A 22688-nucleotide genomic window follows, 5' to 3' on the forward strand; every position below is an offset into this window, starting at 1 on the left:
ATCATTGCTCCCGTGACTATAAAGTTAGCCTCAAATATTACAATTTGTGTCTTTTAGGAGGTAAATTGTTTTTGCAGGATTTATAATAAACTCCAGATTTAGCTTAATGTTTGTAAAAGGGCTCTGTATTGAAGCAAGAATATGTTTGTGTGGCCTTCCCCAACATGGTGCCCTCTGGATGTTTTGGGCCACACTTTGCATCAGTCCCAGCCAGCATAGCCATTCATGGTGGCTGGGACTGATGGCAGATGCAGTTCAAAACATCTGGAAGGCATCAAATCTGGGAAGGCTGTATTAGTGCTTTGTCACAGTCAACTTTTTTCCCTTCTGCTTTTTTTGTCAGCCTGCTACGGTCAGCCGCTATGTTGCCATGAGCAATTCGATCAGACATGCCAACTTTTCCCTCATCTACTATAATGTTTTCCTTCATATGTGCAAGGCTCATGGGGTTGGATATGATGTCCAGGTAGGAAGATCATGTGCTTTGCATTTAAATGAAATAGAGGTAGGAAAGTAGCTTGGAAGGAGGAACAGCACACAAATCCATTCTAGACTGATTACAGAAAAGTTAGAATCTCCAAATTTTTGGCCTCTGTGATTCTCTCACATATCACCATAATCCATGAGAATCTTTCTGTGAACTCTGAGATTCTAACACAGATGATCATCTATCACTAACCCAATCTCAAAACCTGAAAACCTGTTTTCAAATTCAAGCTTCTGAATCGAAACACATCTTGCTGACTTGTCGCAACTGTTGTCAGATTCTACTCATGTGGGTTTTAAGGGGGTGGGGCTTATAGATCAGCTATCATGGTTTCCAGACAACTTTACATGTCAGCCAGGAAGCAAAAAGCTCTCAGGCCTGGCTTTAAAGTGACCACCTCTCTCTAATTCTGATTATTCACACCGTAATACAGTTTAGCATCTTACTTTTTTAAGAGGAGGAGTTGTTGACATTATGCAATGCTAACATCTTTCCCTCTACTCCAACAGCAAAAAGAAGGAACTGTTTTTACTCTGTTTGAAGACCATAAAAGGCTCAAATTTGGAATTATGTAAGTTTTCAAGAGTGACTTCTGGAAGCATATTGAAAATCCTCTAGTTGAACACCTCTACTCCCTTCTGTGGGCTAAGGGTTAGTCTTCCATACATGCTCCTGAGAAAGTAACTCATTCACAGATGTACCTAGCCCTGGGTAAGGCCACCAAATGGTTCAAGGAATTCCATAGATGTACATAGAGGATGAGCACAAACAAGCAGCATGTCCTCTTCTGCCCAAGTCACACTGAATACTTGTTTACAGCACCATGCTCTAATATTAGTAATACAGTGATATTTTCATACCAATGGTGGTATGTAGCCACATATTTGATGCCCAAAGTGAAAAGGCTTGGAATGACTCAACCTCTTGCTCTCCTCTGCTACTTGATTAATAAAAATTATTTATTACACAAATCCTTTCTACTGACAAGTTAAAATGGAGCCTCATCTTTCATATCTCCCTGAAGATTGCCACCTTACGAGATTGAAAATATTCATTAAATTCCTTGGGCTGACAGGCCCAAATGAGAGGGCGATTGTTCTTAAGCCTGTGAATGGAATCATTGGCAAAGTCATTTGTTTGGATATCATTAACAGAACAATTGGAGAACATCTCCAGGGGGTCCTCATGACCTTTGCTCAGCAACTCTTCATCATCTATCAAGAATTATCAGCACCTAATATGCATGCCGAGACCAATTTTAAGGTGAGGTGTTAATTAACTAACGATCCCAGTTAAATTTCTGTTAGAGGACAGAAAACACCTCATGCTGTATTATAAACAACTGTTAAGCCATCCTGGGTTCTTTCCATAGCAGTACATGTTTTACTGTGTACAGGTCAATATTGTAGGATTCCCAGTCAATCTGCTAGTTAAATTTATTTTTTTAGATGTGGTAACATAGACTTGCTTGAGCTGGGAGCCACTGGTATACTTGAAAGGATTCTTCAAGAGCAATTAGGTTTTCATCTTATATTTATCCTTTCTTGGAGTTCCTAATTGGTGGCACAGAAAAGTATTCATGCAGTCCTTCCTAAAGCCTACTCTTATTGATTTACAAAATGAAACCGTCAAGATATATTAAAACACATACATTAAGAAATGACAAATAAGTAAGCTTGATTTGTTTCTGATGCCCAGGCCAAAGAAGGGACTTCTGTTTTAGTGCATTCCAGCAGGACGTACCACTAGGGCTGACACTTACTTTTCCTGGGTCTCTGGAATAGGAGCCATTTAGCTACTTAGCTCCAATCAGAACAGAGTGGCTGCCATGTTATATTTCCTAGAAAGCAGTGCTACTAGATAAGTTCATCTAGTTGGAGGGATTGAGTGACTGGCAAGTACAATGGTGCCAGGGGAGCAAGCGATGGTGGACACCAGTGGTTAGGAAGGGGGCTCATTGGTAGCCTTAAGCTAAAGGCCTACTCAGGCCTGGTACTGGCCATGTTATCAACTATCAGGAGAACCTGACAGACATGCCACAAAATGATCTAGGTCGAAACTCCACAGCAGTGTCAGAAGGTAGATTAGGTGGGCTTTTAAAAAACGCACAGGACTTCAAAGGAGTCAAGGAGGCTTACTAGTATTTCGTGCTATAGCCCCATGATGGGGAACTTTGAGCCCTCCAGATGTTTCTGGACCATTCCAGCTGGGGCAAATGGGAGTTGGGAGTCCAACAACATTGAGAGGTCCAAAGGTTTCCCACACTGCTCCTGGTGAAACAACTGTATTTGAGCTCTAATAGTTACCTGCAAGTCCTGACTACTTCAGCCTTAGCCTGAATGAGATTGACCCTATTACTTCAGCTCTGTGTTGACTTTAGTTACTACTCAGACCAAGAAGCCTGCCAAATCTGCCAATTGGTTGGGCCAGTTCTGAAGAGTGACTCTTTCTGTGAGTTCCTGATACTACTGGTGCAATGGTGAGCAGGGAGCATAAACAACTGTTCTGCCACTTGAAGTGTTTGATTTTGTTTTAGAGAGCTGTCCAAGAGATTGAAAAAATTCTGGGAGTTACAGAGCAAAACAAGTTAAAATTTGAAGAGGAAGAGGACTTGAAAGCACAAGCTTCCACAAAATAGTTAGTAGACATTAAAAGTAATCTTTCTTCATCCTTATTCTCATGTCTCTGGGGAAAATAAGTTATTCATTTTCAAATAGCCCTTTTCAGTCACTTTATGCTCACAAGCTCTGCCGGAGTGTGACTGTCTGTTGACCTTCCAACCATGTTGCTTGGCTCATGGCAACCCTATCCTCCTCTTCCTGGGCCACAACAGTCAAAGTTTAATTTCTCAGATTTGGGTTGTTTCTGGTTTTTTAAAATTATGTTTTGTGAAATATGTCATGGGGAGCGGTGACATCCCAAATACAACCTGTGGAAGAAGACACATTTGGTTTAATTCTACACTATATTTGCTCTCAAATTTAACAAAACAGTCTCTCATAATTCAACTACTTTAGAAACAAATAGTAAAATGTTTGTATACAATAAGTCTCTCCCTGTGATTATCTTTAGGGTAGGATGGCACTGAATGCAGGAAAAAGTTTTTTTTAAAGAAACCTTAAATTGTTTTTTAGTTATAATTTATTTCTTCTTGTAGGTTAAGCTCACTGAACATCTTGAATTATCCGCCTGGTTTCCAGTGCTAAAGTACCCTACACTGCAATAAACACTCCACCTACAACTGTGTTTTGGATTGTTGAAAAATACGTGTAGCAGAACATAGACCAGTGTCAATAGTGAATCCTGACTCACAGAATTTGTTTTCACTGAAAATTTTGTATCAGATGCTATTACCTCTATATGGCTTAGAGGAGTATTGATTTCTACTTCCAATAAAAGTAAGTGTATTTATTTTTGAAAATATTTTTGGCATTTTTGCTTCCTGGGGGGGGGGGGGGATCCTATAATTTCCCAAGCTTATTCCATATGAAAGCTTTCCTAACAGAATACATGATTTTTTGGACATTCCTTTTCCTGAATAACTAGAGTACATTTGTATGGCAGCAAAGTCCATAGATGGGGCACTCCTGCTCTACCAGATCCCATATAGGTATAGTGTGCTCATATTCCACTTCACAAGTCCTTCTGGGTTTCAGCTCTGGCATTGGGGGTTGGGGGGAAGGTTTTGGAGCTGAGTCCTGGTAATATTATTTGTATCACTTTCATTAATAAAACATATAAAATTTACTAAGTGCCATACACAGATTAAAAATAGGTCAGTCCCATACCCAGAGGCTTACAATCTAAACACAACAGGCAAAAACAGACTGAATGGGAGCATCAGAAGAACCTTACTTGCAGTTGGCTGACATCAAATGGGACCCATGTAGTCCACTCTTCTGTTTTCACAGTGGCAAGACAGATACTTCAATGAGAAGCCTTCAAACAGTGCATTTATGCATTTATTTCATTTATATACCACTTTGGTTTACAATTTAAAATATCGAAATAAACAAATGCTACAAAAATATTCTCAGGCCGACTTCAGGAATTCAGGAACACTCATCCAGAGGCAACCTGGAGGTACTATAAAATCATCATGTCCTTTATCCATTGATAACCTGATCCTCTTCTCTGTGAATTTGTCATAGGTGGAAATAAGCAAACTTGAGCATGAGTTCTTAAAAGATACAAAATGCTGAAAAGGACCAGCTAGTAGGGAAACAGAGCCAGGAGGGGAAGGGTGAAAGAGCAGGTGGTCTCTTTAAGGTGCAACAGCCCCTGGCCTAGTCCTGCTGTCACCTTTTTTTGATAATGACTTGAGAGACAAGAGCATCACCCCCACCCAAACAGGTGACTTTGCAAAGTCCCATTGTGCAGCTATACAGTGGTACCTCGGGTTACAGATGTTTCAGGCTACAGACGCTTCAGGTTACAGACTCCGCTAACCCAGAAATAGCACCTTGGGTTAAGAACTTTGCTTCAGGATGAGAACAGAAATTGCGCGGCCACGGCACAGCGGCAGCAGGAGGCCCCATTAGCTAAAGTGGTAGCTAAAGGTTAAGAACAGTTTCAGGTTAAGAACGGACCTCCAGAACGAATTAAGTACTTAACCCGAGGTACCACTGTACTCCAAAACAGTAGCTTCAAAACTATTAGTACATCCAAGTTCTTAGTGTCACATACACACACTTATTTTCTCTTCTATTGTAATTTCATTTCAGGCAAGGTCCTGGGGATACAAGATACTGGCTGCCCATGAAATGCAATGGCACCCAAAGGGCTGCTCTAGAGACATACACATGCCCCCCAAAAACCCCTAGCACCAGTATCCAGGTTTATTGTCTTGCCTACAACCCCCACCCCCATTGTTTCTGCTAATCAAGAAATATATTAAAGCTCTCCCTGCTCTATTAATTATCCAAAGGTAAAGTTGAGTCAAAATGTGTTACTGACGATGATTAATAATTAGTGGCTTGTAAGTGCATTCTAGTACATAAACAGGGTACGTGGTTGCGTAGTAATTGATTAATTAGCACAATCTTGCTCTACAGCTCACTGGTCTAAGATTGCTGAGTTTGAAATATTGTTTATAATTATCCAAATTTGAAGGATGAGGGGTGGGTGGGGGCGGGAGGGGGAAGAGAGGTGGCTCCCATTTCTTCGCTCGCTCTTCTGCGCAATTATTCTCCTCACATCACAGACGATGCTTAATGGTTCAGAGCCACGAGTTTCCCTCAGATAAATCACCACAGAGTTCATTTGTTTGTTTGTTCGAATTGCAGCAGCTTTCTAGTCCAAACACTCCGGTGGAAAGAACACTTTTTATTTAAGTCGTGTGTACTAGTTGTGTTAGAAAAGGGTGCTTGAGGCTGAGGACCATATTATTGCGGTTGGTTATTAGTGTTATGTTGACATGTGAGGCGCGCGAGCTCGGCCTCTCTCAGCGGAAAAGATCCTCGCGGACAGCTAGGCGCGCGCCCGCTTCCCGGCCTCGCGCGTCGCCCGGCCAGGAGCGCGCGAGGAGTCTGACAAATTCAGTAGGCCGGCTCTGGCGCAGGCGCAGAGCGGTTGTCGGGAAGCTACCGGCGCAGGCGCAGAGAGTGCCGGGGAGCCCCAGGAAGGGGGGGGGGGGGAGAAGGGCCGGTGCTGTTTCCCGGGATGGTGGGGGGAGGAGGGGCGTTGCTTCGTGTCTTTCCATGTTAGGGAAGGTCGTTGCGAGGGGCAAGTAAGTGAAGCAGGAACCTCGCCCCCTTCATCGGGGGCAACTAACGAGAGGGGGAGGGGCTGCAAGGGGGGGAGTTGTTTTAGGGGAGAGGCAGCAGATCCTGAAGAAAAGTCTCCCTCAGCAACGTGGGGGGAGTGAACAATAGAGGAGGGAGAGGCATGTATAGAAGTTACCTGGGAAAGGTGTCAGCAAGTAGTTTGAGGTGGGGGGTCTGAAGGAAAAAAATTGGCTCCCCCCCAAAAAAAATCATTGGAGGGGACCATATTTGTAGGAGACACAGAAATCCCCCCTCCCCCCAGGATATTGTGGGGTCAGAAAGCAAGACATGGGGAGGCAGGTGGGCTGGGGTGGCTTCCAGCCCTCCTTAAGTAGCCTTGCCCTGCTGAAGCAAGTGCATGAGGGGTTCCTCCGGCTGGCCCTCTTGCGCAGGGGTGGCCCTGCTAAGCCCAAAGCCTCCGAGGTGTTGAGCCAGCACCTGCTGCAGAGGGGGCTGCCCCACTGGACCTCCTACTGCGTCAAGTACAGCGCGGTGCACAATGACCAGTTTGGGCTCTCCAACTTCAACTGGGAGGTGAAAGGGACAAACTACCACATCCTGCGGACCGGCTGCTTCCCCTTCATCAAGTACCACTGTTCCCGAGCGCCCCACCAGGACCTGGCAATGCAGAACTACTTCTTCACAGCTCTCAAACTAATAAACTTTGGTGAGTGTCGTCTTTGAACGGGCTGTGCCTGTATAGAGGTGGCGCACACGGCAAGGGCTTGAGGTGCAATGAGACCTTGAATAGAGTTAACACCTGATGTAACAGGGAGATGACTTAAAACACGGAAGATACGAAAAAGTATTTTACACAGCACCTATGGAACTCAGTCCCACAGGGCCAGGGACAAAAGTGACAGGGCCAGGATTAAAAGCGCACAGGGCAACTGATGTGACTCTCACCTTTGCGCAGTACACTACAATCCAGCCGTACAAAATCCAGGTTTCTGCGTACACACACTTTTCTATCCATTCAAGTAAACAAGAGTAATTGTCACAGTTCAAGGACATGTTCCAGCTAGACAGAGATGCTCAAAGAGGGTTTGGAGCAAGGTCAGAAAGGGGTGTGGTCTGTAGATAGAGGGCATGAGATGCAGAGTCCTGAGAGTAGGATAGAGAACAAAATAGAGAGGCATCACTTGACCCTCCCAGGCCTAAGGCTCCCTACCCTGACCCTAGAATTTCTCTAAATGCATAGCAGTGTTGGCCACATCAGTGGAGAGCACTGGGAGATGATCATATTGAACATGTGCAGAAAACAGGACTACTTATTCCTGGTCCTCAGGAATGCAGCCAATACCTTTCAGAACAAAATATATTCACTAAGGATTTTGGATGTATATTGTAAAAGCACGTGCAGTGAAAGGCAGGGGGTTGCCAAATAAAGAATGGCACCAGGAAGGTGCTCAGTACATCTTTAAATGCAGATAATGGGTTACCTCAACATGCTTTATGTTTTGTTTTCAAGGAACCAGCCTGGCTTTAAAGGGTGGCAAAATCATGTCTTAATTCAGCCTTGCAGTTTGCTTCTTGCAGCTTGTTGGTGGAGGTGGGGTAGAGTCCTGCAGTACTATGTTATATGAGGTTTTACTTTTTTATTTGTTCTCCCCCCCCCCTTTTTTTATACATAGGTATCCCAACTTTATTATATGGAATTGGCTCCTGGTTCCTTGTCAGTGTCACAGAAACTGTTCACACGCATTGTGGCCCAGTCACTATTTACTTCCTCAATAAAGAAGATGAAGGTGCCATGTACTAAACTACTCATTTCAAGGACTGACACTTTCATGGTTTATTGCAGCAAAAGACAGACAGAGGGGGATTGTTGTTTGCAATCTATTTGTATGTAACATGTTCAAGTTTCAAAATGTCCCTATTTTTCCTTCAGTACCCTTTTAGTTTTCTTTGAGTCTGGCAAAGTGCAGAATAGATTTTAAAAACCATGGAAAATTACTTGAAGCTATTTTTGTTGTCAAAAACTTTTGGTCTGCAAATAATAAATATAATAATGAAAATATACATTGTTGGGAATTGTCTTTGCTTATTTACTGATCATGTATCTTTTGGTGCAGTATCATACATGATATTGTTGCCCAACACTTGTAACACTATCCAAATGTGACTACTTCAGGGATAGCCTGCATGGTGCCTCTGGATTCTTTTGGACTACATTTCCCATCAGCCCCAGCCAGAAAGGCCAATGGTCCGTGATGATAGTTGTAGTTCTGCAACATCTGGAGGACACAATGTTGGCTACCCCCATGAAGTAACTTTGATTTTTAAAACAAAAATAAAACTGATATGCAAAGGGGGGGGGGTAAACAAGTCCTTTGTGTAAAAGTCCAGAAAACCAGAATTATTATTTTTTCATTTTCACTTAGTAGAGTTTTGTGCATACCATTCTGGATTACTTAAGTAGGTTATGGTGCTTAATAGAAGCTACACACAGACAGTTTGGATACAATCTGGTCCAAACTGAGCAGTTCAGTTCAACTGATTTCAGAGATGGGTTTAAGCATCTGCTTAACTCTCCTATTGAACTTTAAAAAGTAACTTGGGGTTATGCTAATGTAAAGTTAATACATGCAATGGTTTTGTGCTCTCCAAACTAAATATGCACTATTTAGTGCATATTTGGGACACGGGTGGTGCTGTGGTCCAATCCACTGAGCCTCTTGGGCTTGCTGATTGTAAGGTTGGCAGTTCGAATCCATGCGATGGGGTGAGCTCCTGTTGCTTTGTCCTAGCTCCTGCCACCCTAGCAGTTCGAAAGCATACCAGTGCGAGTAGATAAATAGGTACCACTGCAGCAGGAAGGTAAACAGCATTTCCATGCACTCTGGCACTTATCACAGTGTTCTGTGTACCAGAAGCGGTTTACTCATGCAGGCCACATGACCCAGAAAGCTGTCTGTGGACAAATGCCAGCTCCCTCTGCCTGAAAGTGAGATGAGTGCCGCAACCCCATAGTCAGATTTGACTGGACTTAACCACCGTGGGGTCCTATTATTGCTTAATTGATGAAGAACAAAGTGTTGCACGACAGATTAAAATTTGGCTGGCAGCACTAAGACTGTATGGATAAATTTGATTTAAATTAGTTCAGCATTTTTCCCCCTCAGGAAGAGATATTTCTAGCATTGAAAATAAATATTGCAGAATTATTTTTAAAGCGTAAAGCTACAATTAAATGTATGCACAAGTATGTGTCTTAAAATGCTTACTTCAGATCGGAATTGTGAATGGCTTTGCTTCTCTTCAAAGCAACTGTAAACAAATCTGTAATCAAGGAAACACTTAACGTAGTATATTTGGTACCGAGGAATATTTCTAGCACAGGTTAAATAAATAGTTTACATTGCGGAGTAGCTGTTATACTATATTAAGCTTCATTAATAATAAAAGTGAGTATTAGCATTTTGCTAGATTAGCGGGAACTGATTTTTCCCAGTAATGGGCAAAATTAAATAAGTGCAACTCATAAGTTTAAAATCAAATACTGCTCATTCATTGCTCCTAATTTTGTCAATATTCTGCTGTAAAGGTTTGGTCTCAACACAAGACTGATAAAATGTTTTTTAATTACCACACTATAAATACAGTTTTTCCTTGGAGTGGCCCCTCTGCTAGCTGCAGCGTATTTGATTTCTGATAATGGAGACTGCTGACTTTGCTTACCTGTTTTTCGATAAGTGGAGGCAACATGACTCCTTGTCCATACAGTGATGGGCATCCCTCCTTGGAGAACCTCTTTGACAAAGTACTCTATTGATCCACTAGAATTCAGTGCTGCTTGCAGCATTAAACAGAGACTTGATTTCTTGCTCTGCTCTCACTGTGTAACAATTAAGCAAATGTAACATTTTCTTTTATTACATGAAAATCAATGGACCTCTTGCACTTCTGAAGTTGATCATGGTGAGGGATGAACTTGGAAGATGGCTGAGGGCAGAGTTCAAATATAATAATATCACTTGTTGGATTCATTAGGACCAGTGGGTGACCTGTTGAAGTACTTGAAGGGAACAAATGCTACTCATAAAATGTTACACTTCTTGTGTATACATGAGAGAGTGTTTGTTCATTTTTCAGGGATTATTCCTTTGGGGTGTCAACTAACTGAAGCCTGCTTCCTTTTGCTCATATGGCTGTGTAGGACAGATGATGTGTGACTATGGGATTTGGAACTCAATGCCTCAATGTCCTTTCAACATTCACTGAAAACGTGACTTTTTTTACACAGCCTTTTAGGAATTGTTGACACAGCTGAGATGTACTGGATAGACTGGACTTCATATGTATTTCCTATTTAATTTAAATTATTGTTCTCTGCCTTATATCAAGCCAGACCATTAGTCCATCTAGCACAATATTGTCTAAATTGATAGACTGTGGCTCTCGAAGGTTTCAGACTCTCCCAGGTTTCCCTGGATATGCCTGGGATTGAACCTGGAGCCTTCTGCATGCAAGGCAGATGCTCAGCTTCTGAGCTACCGTCCTTCGCTTAACAACTTGTTGAATGAACCTACTCCAAGAAGAGTTGGAAGCCAAGTGAGGCCCTTTAAGCCTCTGCTTTCTAGCCACTGCCTCCAGGCTCCTTGTGAGAAACTTGAAAGGATCAGTGTTCTGACTTGGTGTGCTCACTGTGCCATTGGGCTGGCAATTTACTGTGAAAGGCACCTGGTTCCTCAGGGGAAAGGTCTGTGAGATTCCTGCCCTGGTGCTGTGGCATCTTGTTCAGTTAGCTCCTGCCTGCCAGCCAGCCTCAAGTTCAGGGGTCCCCTGATCAACCATATCCATCTCGGAGCCAAAAACCTGTTGGAAGGGGGGTTACTGTTTTGTTGTTTTGGTTTAATTATTTACTTGTGTTTTATTTATTGTTTTAATTCTGTGAACCGCCCTGAGATCTTTTGATGGACAGTATATAAATTTAACTACTACTTCTTCTTCTTCTTCTTCTTCTTCTTCTTCTTCTTCTTCTTCTTCTTCTTCTTCTTCACCTAGTCCAACTTCCTAGCCAGTGACTGTGTATGTCCTAGTCTCTGCTGGGCTTTGTGGTCATGACACTTGTTTGTCTCACACCCCAGGAAGGGTCCACACAGGACCCACACAGGGTCATATATATATGGATATGCATGTATTTTTAACAATACATATATACCACTCAACTGTAATAAAACCTAAGCACTTTACCAAAAAATCAAAATAATATATGGTCTCCATAGGAACTGAGAAAATACAGTACAGAAATATTGATGTTAAGGGCCATTTGCACCTAGTATAAAATCAGCTTAAAAGAGTTATCTTGGTGACTAAACAATTAGCAGCTCCAGGTCAACTTTGCTAGCTGAGGAACATGGATTAGTTCAGTCAGTTGGTCCAGAGCAGTTTCCAGCTGACGGCTTCAGGCTCATGTTTCTCAAATAACCTCCCTGCCCCTCCATGTTACATGGCGAACTGCTTTTGGATTTGAGGGGAACCCCCAATACCCCTGCTGATTCTTGGCCATTCTGTACAAGTGGCCATAAATTACTCTTGGCATGCAGTTTATACCCACTTCTGAAATGTACGTGTGTGTTATATTTAAGATGACTGGAATACATAATGACCCTTAAACTTTCAGGAAATGTGATCTGCTGTATTCTCCTTTGAAACACAATAGGATTGGCCTTGTACCTCTTGCTTTAATTATCTCTTTCACTCTATACAAGGATGATGTTTAAAAGAGCTAGGGGGGTGACATTATAAAGGCCGAGAACTTTGTTGTTAAGCGCGATGAAACAAATGCCGATAACTGAAACCTTAGTCTTAACTCAGTTGATAGGTATCTGCATTTTTTCAGCATCCCCTTTTAAACAGTAATGACTAGTGGGAGCATCTTAACCTAAACAAGTGCTTAGCCTGACATCTTACCTGGGTCAATGGTCTAAGGTATCGAAGTTAAACTGTGTTACTGTAAATTAATGGAAAATGTAACTGCGCTTTGCTGAAAGATCAATGTCCAATAAAGGCCACACAATCAAATCTTGTTGCAATGATTGAGGTCCTTAATTGCCTTTCAAAGATAAGGTGGTAATCAACATAGGTTAAACTGATCTTTTTTACTAGTTCAATTACATGCTAATGGCTTGTGCCAAGGCAGAATCTTTAACTACTTATATGTATTAAATCTTATGTTAGTAATGAAAAATTACTTAAGCTGCCCAATCAATAAAGTGAGAGTCTTAATTACTATATTTCACTTTTAGACCTTTTGTGTGTTTGACAAATTTGGTCCACTAGAGATTTCCCAACAATAAGAAACATTATTAACAGAAGCTCTGTTCCGTGGAGTATTGTTTGCTAATCCAAATGGCTGGGATTTCTTGGGTGTTTTGTGTATTTGTGTTAATGTCCTGCTTGCATTAATGTCTACTAATGTCAATATGTAATGGTCTTAAGCATCTATGTTTGTATAAAGATCGATTTCTCAGATCTGATGGGAATTTATTTTAATTCCAGAACTAAACCTAGCTTTAACCTGTACATTTTAAATTAAAAGCAATGAAAAAACAAAACCGACAGAAGTCATGGAGAGTTCCTTCATTCTGGCACTTGGAAATGTGCGTACATACACCATAGACTTGGAAACCCATTTGTCTTGGTGGTGGTTTTTTTTTGAGCCCAATAATGTAAATGGGACCGCAGAACTTACCTGCCAGCTCAGCTGAGATATCAGCAAGTTTTGGCTCCTACTCTCCTTGAATTCACTATTTTAGCTAGTCATTGCAGGAACTTTGTAACTCAGATTCGTTGTGTTTGTGCTTGCTTTGCCCCTCATCCTCCTCTTCCCTTCTCCTTTTGTGTCACATCTTTCAGACTGTAATCCTTAAGGTTGGCTTTATCTTATTGATATTTGTAAGCTGCTTTGGGAGTCTTCTTTCGACTGGCATGCAGGGTTAAAATCCTTTAAATAAATAAGCCAACATGTAAACTAGTGAAGCTGTTCATTTAGATATTTAAGGATTAGTGCTAAGGTATAATAAATAAAACAATCAGCAAAAAAAGGAAAGAAATCCAGTGACTTTCACGTTTCAAAATAGTCTTGTAAAATGGTATTTTAGGTACTCTATTTGCTGAAAAACTCTTAACTGTACACAGAAAGTAAACTAATGCCTATTGTCATTCATGATTAATTGACCCATTCCAATTGTTTGGAGTTGTTGACCTTGCAAAACCCGATATTTTGTAACTTTAAAAAAAATCTTCCATGAACAGTTTGGAAGAACACAGTAAAGCTACTTACAGAGATTAAATTAATGTACAGGTAGCCAGGTACATCAACACCAAACAAAACCCTGAGTTGAAACTAGCCAGGAAAATTTATCAGTGGAATATGCTTATGCTACATAGATTTGTGAAGCTTGATTATTTACATCACTTATTTCCTAAAATTCTAATATTAAATACATGGTGCTATATTTTATAAAATAATTAAATTTAATTAAATAATAATAATGCTATGAAGTGGCTCTTGAGGAATTCTGAATAGGTCACGAATACTTTCTCTGATGGCATGCATGTTCCATTGACAATGGACAGCTAAACAAAGATCAGATGAGAAGCATTTGCTATTTAAAATGGAAATGTGGATTGACACTCATATACAATGCTAAGTAAAGGATAGTACAGGGGTTGGGCCGGTTCGTGGTCACACAGACACCATGGTGAGCCGGAGTGTGTGCGCGCGTGCACATGCATGCACAAATGCTATTTCCGGTGTGCAGGAGGCGTGCGCAGCTTCCCATTGGCTGCAGGAGCTTCCTGCAGCCAATGGGAAGCCGGCCAGCGTTGCAGAAGGCGGTCCCTGAGCAGGCGACGGGGGTCCATGGGCCGGTTAAACGACCCCCATGGGCCACTTGTGGCCCATGGGCCTTAGGTTGACAACCCCTAGGATAGTATAACAGTCTTTCTGCTTTTAAAAAAAGCAAGGTAGCATGGACAGCCAGCCAAGTAGGCTTGCAACCGGGTGGGCTACCTCCTTAAATTTTATCTGTAGCCCGCCCTAAATTTCGCTCTAAATAATTACATTTATGGTACATCCATAGCAACTGTCAATATTATATCAGCATAAAGTTGATTTTGCTCTTTTAAGTTATCATAACGACATTACTGGAGCCCTGGATTTGAATGAACTTATACTACATTTTGCAGCAGTGAAGAAAATGTTTGTTATAAACTATGATTTCTAAACTAACTTTTGCTATAAACTATCCTCCAGTTGTAGCTTATTCTTGTTTCTTCTACTAGTGAGTTATTTTTTATTTTAATCCTTTTTGCTAATTGGTAGCAAGAAAGGTAACAATTGTTGAAGTTGCTTAGTGAATTTGTTTGAATGTTTAACGTGCAGTAAGGCTGCAAAAAATAAGGGTTAACTAAAAACAGTTTATGAACCTACCTTAAAAAGGCCCGCAGACCATTGTTCCCCCCACCCACAAACTTATAGGCTGTCTACAGGCCTTAGATTTGCTTTAATGATGCTTTCACCATTTCAAGCACAGTTTATGAGCTCTGGACTGGTTCATTACAAAACTTTTCTTCCAATTATACTAGTACTACTAATTGAACCCAAGTGCAAAACGTGATATAAAGCACTTGTTAACACAAAAGCCTGGCTTGCCTGCTATTCTGCCCCCTCCAAAGCTTTCATTTAAAAAAAAAATAGCAGTTTTAAAGAAAAGAACATATAAAGTTTCTGTTTTCGGGGGTGGGAGGAACAGGTAGAATTATGAACGCTATAAAAACAACGTGCCTTAGTTAACCCGAATGCATAAATCTATTTGAATTCCTCTTCTTTGAAGAACTGACATTAAGATATGGTCATTATATGCCTTGTGATTCATGGGCCTTGTTACATATATGCTTTGTAATGTATGAATAATTTAGTAAGAAAAATCACAATAATTTTGTTGTTACTCAAAAATTTATAGCTTGGCAAAAACAATTACAGAGCCCCTGAAGCTGGTGGAAGGAGGTTGAGTAACATTGTTAATGTGGCCCAATCTGTACCTTTCATGCTGAATGTGTTCTGTAATAATGTAGTGCATATTGCACTTAAGCACCTTTTCATTTTGTTTCACAGGAAAAGGGCAAAATTGCCAGCCTGTTGCAGTGAAAGGAATGGGATGCACACACCAGTCAATGTACAGATAAAATAAATGATGTATTATTGGGTGGTAGCCCACTGTAACCAGGAGGGGGTTATAGTTAGAGCAACCAAATATGGTCCAAAGTGACATTTGGAGGGGGGGAAATGAGAATCTGATTATTGGCTGAAATATCTTAACTGTTGTTAACACTAACAAAAAATAAACAAATTGATGGTGCATTTGTGTATGCCAAAGGGGCCTTTTCTCTAGTAATGCCCTCTACAGAACCATCTTACCTTTGAGGCTGTGTACACACTATATATTTAAAGCACATTACTTCTGAGAATATTGGGAACTGTAGTTTGCTAAGGGTGTTGGGAATTGTAGCTCTAGGGGTAAACTACAGTCCCCAGAATTATTTGGAGAAAACAGTTTGCTTTATACGTATGACGTGCATACAACCTGAGTTATAGCAGGCAGAAACGTTGATAGTATCTCAGCGCCTGTTGAAAACTCGTTTACTCTCCCAGGCCATTTCTGACAATTAATGGTCAGTCTATTCTTGATCTGTTTGCTTTGGATCCACTGTTCTTAGGATTATTATTTAGGTGTTGGCTTTACTGTGATTTTTACATTGTGCTGTACACTGCTTTGTGATTTTAAGTGAAAAGCAGTATTGAAATATATTTCTAATAAATGTGTTCTCCCTGCACTACTGTACATATTTGATCTGCTTGTTATTTGTGGAGAGGGGAAGGAATTCAGTCTTGCTCTTGGTACTGATCTGCTTTGTCACCATGGTTGGGTTCTGTAGAGCTATTTCAAGAGCACGCTCAGGATTGGATGGATATTCACAGTTGGGGGTGGGGGGCTTTTGAACTGCGGACCCCAGTGCCATAACTACTTGAGTATCCCCTACATGCGAAGACAGGCTTTGGTGGATTGAGCAGACATGACCAATAGTGGATCCAATGTCAAGAAGGTGGTTTCTGCATGTTCTGTTGAGTGAAATGAGGGACAGATGGGGCTCATCAATCTGGAAAGGTAGGCCGTCTAGGAGAGGGAAAACTCTTGATCCTAAACCTCTACTGCCTTGTGGCTATACTCATTTGTGAGAAAGGATTTGGGAGTAAACCCTGAAGAACCATCTGTACCCACTGCCTTGTAGTACATCTCAGGGAGAAGAAAAGGCCAAGCAGTAAACCCTACACAAATCAAGAGTGGAGTCCCTAAGGCAGTTGGATGGCATCTTGTATGCCTCCTTCTGGCAACTCCTGCAGCCCAACTGGTGCCAAGTGTATTGCTCTGCTTTCCTTTGGACCACATCAGCAAGGCCAAGAGGGGGATATTGTCTGGGCAGCCCAGGACCTTGATACACACTCCCCAGGCTAAAGCAGCAAAAACAACACAGGAGGCGTTATAAACTCAGAAGTTGTGAGCTCAACCAGATTGGCATACAGCCTAACAGTTTAACTTCACCCTCAAAGGCACACTCCTCCATTGTCTCGGGAGACAGACGGATGCCAACAAGTGCCATATTTCTGACACAAACGGCTTCAAACTTTTATCAGTTTTCAAAAGAAACTTGCCATTGTTGCCATGTGGAGTAGGAAACTGCTATTTGAGAAATACAGTATGCCTTGGCCATGCAGAATGATTTGCACATATTTTTGGCTCCAGGACTGTTTTGGGGGTTGATAAAGAATGTATGCACACACTTCTGACATATTTGAATTTGCCTCCCTGAGTCATTTCAGGCTTCCCCAACCTGGGGTCTCCAGACGTTTTTGTGCTGGGAGTGCTTCCAAAGTTCTGTCTGTGTCATTTGATCCATATTTACTCATTCTCACATGCAAAGTACCGCTTGATGCTGCAGTAATCAAGCATACTAGCCCCGTGACTCTATGATAGCATATATTGCTAGAGCTTGGAACATACAAGTGACATTTGGGAAATTGTAAGTTGGAGTCTGGTAGAATTAATTCATGCTTCTCATCTGTTTAACCTTTGCACTACGCAAACTCCTTTGGTACTGTGCTTTGAATAAATTAATCAATAAATGTCTTAAGGGGTAACTCATTGACATTAAGTGATCTTGAGTATGCAATCTAAGTCAATGTCAGAGTCATTGTTTTATAGGACTAGAATATTTTTTTCTAAGCTCTGTAGCTGGTTTGTTTGTTCCTGTATTCTCCATAGAATTGAAAACACTGCTGCTTTGCAAATATCTGAGGTGCTTTAGAAGGAAAAATATTAAAAAGCTGAAGTTTGATTACTGCTGTCTCAATGCAAACTGGAATAAGGAACTGCGGCAGAGAATAGGCATGTTGAAAAGCTACATAATATTTATGCAAATCTGGTAAGTTGAATTGGTTTTCCCTATAGGTTTATGAATGAATATATATATATATATTAGGGTGGGACTGTAAGGCCATAGAAAAGCTGTGATTTCATAGCCTATTCTTTACAACTTAATAGAAAATGAATTTCCTTTGAATGGTACATAGGGACTTCTGGCAGAAGGTTCATTTCAACAGCACTGAAAGTCCATGTGGACAGTCACTATTCCTGGAATATTCTCAAGATGAGACTATTAAGGGTTTGGGGGGGGGTTGGTACCAGTTTAAATTATAAAGTTATTGAACAGAAAGATAATTTATCTTCGCTAATGGCCATTCAAGGATTAAACTTAAAAAAGCCCTAAACCATCTAGAATTTTAATGAGTGGGAGCCAAAGACTTTCATGAATTATATCAAATATTGCTAGCAGGGCTCTTCTTTATTTTTCTTCTTTTTTGGGGGGGGGATGTAATGAATTTGAATCAAATTATGAAGTTCGCCAATTACAGTGGTACCTCGGGTTAAGTATTTAATTTGTTCCGGAGGTCCGTACTTAACCTGAAACTGTTCTTAACCTGAAGCACCACTTTAGCTAACAGGGCCTCCCACTGTTGCTGCGCCGCTGGAGCACAATTTCTGTTCTCATCCTGAAGCAAAGTTCTTAACCTGAAGCACTATTTCTGGGTTAACAGAGTCTGTAACCTGAAGCGTATGTAACCTGAGGTACCACTGTACCTTGAATGATAAAGACTACAGCCTATTCACACATGGTATTGTACTGTATGAGTGTCTCTGTTTATTCTGCAGGAGCTGACACGCCCCCCCCTTTTTTACAAGTGCAAGGCATTATAGTGATACCCACCACATGGTGTTTGCACTCAGTATGTGTTAATCAGAGGATTACTGCTACTGAACATGGAGGCTCTGTCCAATTGTCATGGCTAATAACCATCTAGACTTGTGACCATAAACTTACCTTGTGGCAATGAGTACCCAAAGTTAATACTTCATTGCGTGAAAAAGCATTTTCCTTTGGAAATGAGCTTAATAGTCAATGTATTTAATTGGATGAATGCTAGTATTAGGGCACTGGGATGGATGGATCACTTTCTCTCTACTGTTCATTTCCTAATGATTTTTTAATCTGTCCTAGAGATGTGTTGGGCAAGGGGAGAGGGGGTTGCAAGAGAAATCTGGGATAGGTGCAGCAGAAGAAAGGGACTCTTGGGCACCTGTAAAGGTTTCAATGAGCAGGATTCACAGCAAGTCTAAAGGCTTAATCCTGGATGGAGTCAAGAGCAAATCTTAAAACTACCAGTGCATAACAAGATAATTTGTTTTGCTTTCTTGGTACCTCTGACTTGGCAGAGCCATAAGGAACATGGATTTGGGCTACCAATATCCAGAAGCTATTTTGGATGGGATGGGAATAAACTCCAGAGAAGATGGAGGCTCTGTGGGTTGGGATCTACTAATCCAGGTGTGTTAGACAGGGTTGTCATCCCCATGAAGCTATAGGTCTGCAGCTTGGGGTTGCTCTGGCTTGGGGAGACTCCTAAACAGGCTTGGGGAGACAAATGCTAAGAATTAAGGAACCTTTGAGCATGTGAAGTCCACCTACGAAAAGCAGCCAACACTTCTGCTATGCCCCCAAACATTCTTTTTGAGACACATTTATCCTTTAGAGGGGTAAGCTTCTTCATTGTTGATATTGTTAAAAAGCAGCTAGAATCTATTGTGGTCTACTGCAACTCACCCAGAGATCTACCAATAGATCCCACTGTACCTTCTGCCCAACCCTGTCTTAGACCCACTAAGTATGCAGGTAGGGGGCAATTTAGTAACTTCATCTGGTATGTCAGCTGCACCCTTTTCTGGAGAAAGTGCACCTGGCCCCAGCCGTTCATGCTCAACACTAGCCATTGAAGAAGTCTGCAAACTACTGTAACATGCCACCCCAATCTCCACAAGTGGTGCAACATTCCAGGGGTTGCAGCACGTGGAGATCAGTCTGTGTTCCCTTTTGGGACAAGGAGGCACACCAAGAGACTGTGGAGTCTTTTTGAAATATGGTTTTATTTGCCCATATATAAATGGAGGGATTGCATTCACATTCTTGGAGCGTCTGGCGTAAGGGCAGCATTGGCTTCATAAGACAGCAAAAAGCCACCTTCAGTGTTTCTTAGTTCCAGCCTGTCATCCCCCGCTCACATGGAGTTCTGCCCCTAATCCTCCTTCTCCTTGCTAACTGATAGGAAGGGCCTCCCCTAGCCTATGTCATTCAAAGTTGAAACCCTGAACCTGCCCTTTGCCTCTTCCCACTAGCACTCAGCAAAGAAGGGGCAGCAACTCCCCTTGCCTGGCTGTCTTGCCCTCCTTGAAGGGCCATGCGTATTTAGCCAGCTCTAACTCCAGGGGGTTTCTGTGTTTGGCAAAGTTTAATCAAACCTTTTTAATTCTAATGTTTACTATATCCAGGAATTTAGGGAAATCTGCCCCCCACCAACCCAAATTCATAACAGAATTAGACAGAATGTGTCAGTTGTGATTTGTCTGGGATAATAATAATAATAATAATAATTTTATTATTTATACCCCACCCATCTGGCTGGGTTTCCAGATAGGCTTACAACCTATCTAAAAACATAATAAAGACACCAATCCTTAAAAATTTCCCTAAACAGGGTTGCCTTCAGATATCTTATAAAAGTCTGATTGTTGTTTCTTTTCTTGACACCTGAGGGGAGGGCGTTGCACAGGGCGGGCGCCACTACTGAGAAGGCCCTCAAAAGATCAAACCACATTGTGCACCGCCCAATTCTTTGGGGAAAGTACCAGGATTTTTGGGGGAAAGCAGTGCACTTTTGGGGAAAGCAGTGCACCATGCAGCCACATGGTGTGTGTGAGAGATGCTGTAAAGGTACCAGAACTCCCCTAGGCTCAGAAATCTGCCCTAGATCTCCCCTTTACCACTGAGAATATCCTTGGTGTTTTACTGCTTGGTGGGGGGAGGGTGTTGGAAAAGGGAGAGGGCCTTTGCTTTGGCACCCCAAAAATATTTTATAGTGGCTGCTCTAGAAGCTGGTCTGCCCCCACTGCTGACTGTTTTTCAAGGGGGAAGGGAAGAAAATTGACATTTCAAAGCTTTTTAATGTTTTGGCTTTTTTCAATACTCTCAATCTTCATCCAAATCAGGCTTCTAGAGCAGCTTACAAATGTCAATGATACGTCAGTCCCTGCTCTCAGCTTTAGTTCCAAAGACACAACACAAAAGGAAAGGGAATGTGGAGGGGAGGAGGAAAAACACAAACACAGCTATACATTATACAGTACCTGTAAAAGGACATTCAAACATATCCTTTCCCTTTCAAATAAATTCGGGGTGCTGCAGGAAATTGCAACTGTGAGGGGGTAAACTCCGGTGCCCAGAATGCCTGGAGGGAAAAGAACGTGTTTGGAATGCTCTTTAAAGGCTTGGTGTGTACACAACACATACATTACTTACAGAGTTCTTGGAATGACCTGCTGTGAAGGAAAGACTTTCAGGAAGAGGAGAAGCTGAAAGCTGCTGGTCCTTTCGGTGGAGCTGGTGGAAAGTTTTGCTATGCATATATATATATATGCAACAACCTACCTCGCACGCGCACACTTAAATAGTGGTGGTTTTCACTGTGGGTTTCTGCACACAATGCAGGCACGCAATGCAGAAATACGGGAAACGGGACTTCAGAAAAATAAATAAGTCTGTGTTTGAGCGATCAGGAAATATCCACCGTGTATGCTGGGGGGGGGGGGAGACGCGGAATGGGTGACGTTTAGCAAAGGCGGCCTAACTGGGGTGAGCAGCGGGCGGGGGGGAGAAAAAGAAAGAGTCATTCCGCGGGGCATCGGAGCCTCCAGCCCTTGAAGGGAAAGGGGGCTGCTGTGGCGCCGGCGGGGGCGAGGCCCGGCTTAGGAGGCCGTCCCCGTTGCGGCGAAGGGGGCCTTCCTGCCCCGGCGAACTCCTGCCCGGCTGCCCCCTTCCCCGGCGCAGCGGCGGCTGCACCATCGCCGGCGCCTCCCCTCAGCTTTCCCAGCCTTCCTCTCCGCGACGAAGGCGCCCGCCTGGGCCTAGCCGCGCCTGGGGGGGAATCCCGCCCGGCTCCTTCTTCCTGCCTTCCTCTCAGGCCCGCCTCGGCCTAGTCCGGGCAAGCCATGTGAGCGAGCCTCCCTCGCCCGCTCCGTCTCCCTCGGCCCCGGCGGCTGCTCCGGGGATGCTCTTACTGGCCGTGGGCGACGCCGACGCCGCCTCAGCCGCCGGCCCCAGCCCCGCCATGGAGCCCCCCAACCCGGCGCTGGTCATCCGCATCCGCGTCCCGGACGGCGGCGCCGTGGACTGGACGGTCCACCCGGCGCCTCAGCTGCTCTTCAGGGACGTCCTGGTGAGTGAGAGAGGAGGAATATGGGGCTGGGGGGGTGTCTCGGGGCACCCCTCCCCATTAGCTCGGGCGTGAGGTGCCAGGGAAATATGGGTGGGTGGGTGCCCCGGGTGCGCTGTCTATTTCGCCTCAGGAACCGCCGCTATCCCGGGGGGCATTTGGCGGAGTAGCGGCGGCTTCTTCCCTGCCACTTACCCCGCATTTCCACCGCCTTCCGGTGGGGGGCTTCGGTTTCGACACGCCGCAACTACCCCTATTGGAGATGTGGGGTTGGGTTGAGGACCGGATGTCTTCTTGCTTGCTCCGTGGGGTTTGTTTTACGTGCCTTCTCCCCCCACCCCACAACCTACACTCCGGATTAACAGGTGGTTATCTCCATCCCACTCTACCCCGCAGCTGCTGCGAAGTAGACCCGGGCTCCCCCTCTTTTCACTTGCAGCAATGGAGAATTTCAGTTTTGTCCAGTGAATTGGAAGCTCCTCTTCCACGCAGGGAGGTTTCAGAGAAAAACGAGGAATTCTGCATCCAGATTGTAAGCTGGTTGTTG

The 22688-nt window shown here is 43.0% G+C and overlaps 3 protein-coding genes and 1 long non-coding RNA gene across 10 annotated transcripts in view; 3 read left to right on the forward strand and 1 right to left on the reverse strand.

Moving 5' to 3' along the window:
- The window catches only part of IQCH (IQ motif containing H), an 80303-nt gene extending 76395 nt beyond the window's left edge, over positions 1 to 3908 (forward strand). For all 3 annotated transcript variants that reach the window (XM_028705380.2, XM_077919053.1, XM_077919054.1), the window contains 5 exons: positions 344 to 466; positions 997 to 1058; positions 1642 to 1750; positions 3024 to 3124; positions 3645 to 3908. In XM_028705380.2, the coding sequence (XP_028561213.2) occupies positions 344 to 466; positions 997 to 1058; positions 1642 to 1750; positions 3024 to 3124; position 3645 (396 nt within the window). In that variant the 3' untranslated portion in view covers positions 3646 to 3908. The remainder of the gene's footprint in view (positions 1 to 343; positions 467 to 996; positions 1059 to 1641; positions 1751 to 3023; positions 3125 to 3644) is intronic.
- Positions 3909 to 6125: 2217 nt separating this feature from the next.
- C14H15orf61 (chromosome 14 C15orf61 homolog) lies at positions 6126 to 8274 on the forward strand. Its single transcript, XM_028706777.2, has 2 exons — positions 6126 to 6919; positions 7887 to 8274. The coding sequence occupies exons 1-2, from the start codon at positions 6541 to 6543 to the stop codon at positions 8012 to 8014; spliced, it is 507 nt and encodes a 168-aa protein (XP_028562610.2). The 5' UTR covers positions 6126 to 6540; the 3' UTR covers positions 8015 to 8274.
- A 4548-nt stretch (positions 8275 to 12822) lies between these two features.
- On the reverse strand, positions 12823 to 21545 carry LOC144325526 (uncharacterized). Its single transcript, XR_013390700.1, has 2 exons — positions 21229 to 21545; positions 12823 to 13201 (listed from the first exon to the last, which is right to left on the reverse strand). It is a non-coding gene; the product is annotated as an uncharacterized LOC144325526 (long non-coding RNA).
- A 30-nt stretch (positions 21546 to 21575) lies between these two features.
- MAP2K5 (mitogen-activated protein kinase kinase 5) overlaps positions 21576 to 22688 on the forward strand; it is a 126976-nt gene continuing 125863 nt past the window's right edge. For 2 of the 5 annotated variants that reach the window (XM_028707251.2, XM_077919055.1), the window contains exon 1: positions 21576 to 22144. In XM_028707251.2, the coding sequence (XP_028563084.1) occupies positions 21977 to 22144 (168 nt within the window). In that variant the 5' untranslated portion in view covers positions 21576 to 21976. Of the gene's footprint in view, positions 22145 to 22479; positions 22507 to 22688 lie in introns of those variants that run through there. The other 3 variants (XM_028707248.2, XM_028707250.2, XM_077919057.1) reach the window with 2 other exon arrangements.

Source organism: Podarcis muralis, chromosome 14 (assembly GCF_964188315.1).
Source record: "Podarcis muralis chromosome 14, rPodMur119.hap1.1, whole genome shotgun sequence".
In the NCBI taxonomy this organism is placed as follows: Eukaryota; Metazoa; Chordata; class Lepidosauria; order Squamata; family Lacertidae; genus Podarcis; species Podarcis muralis.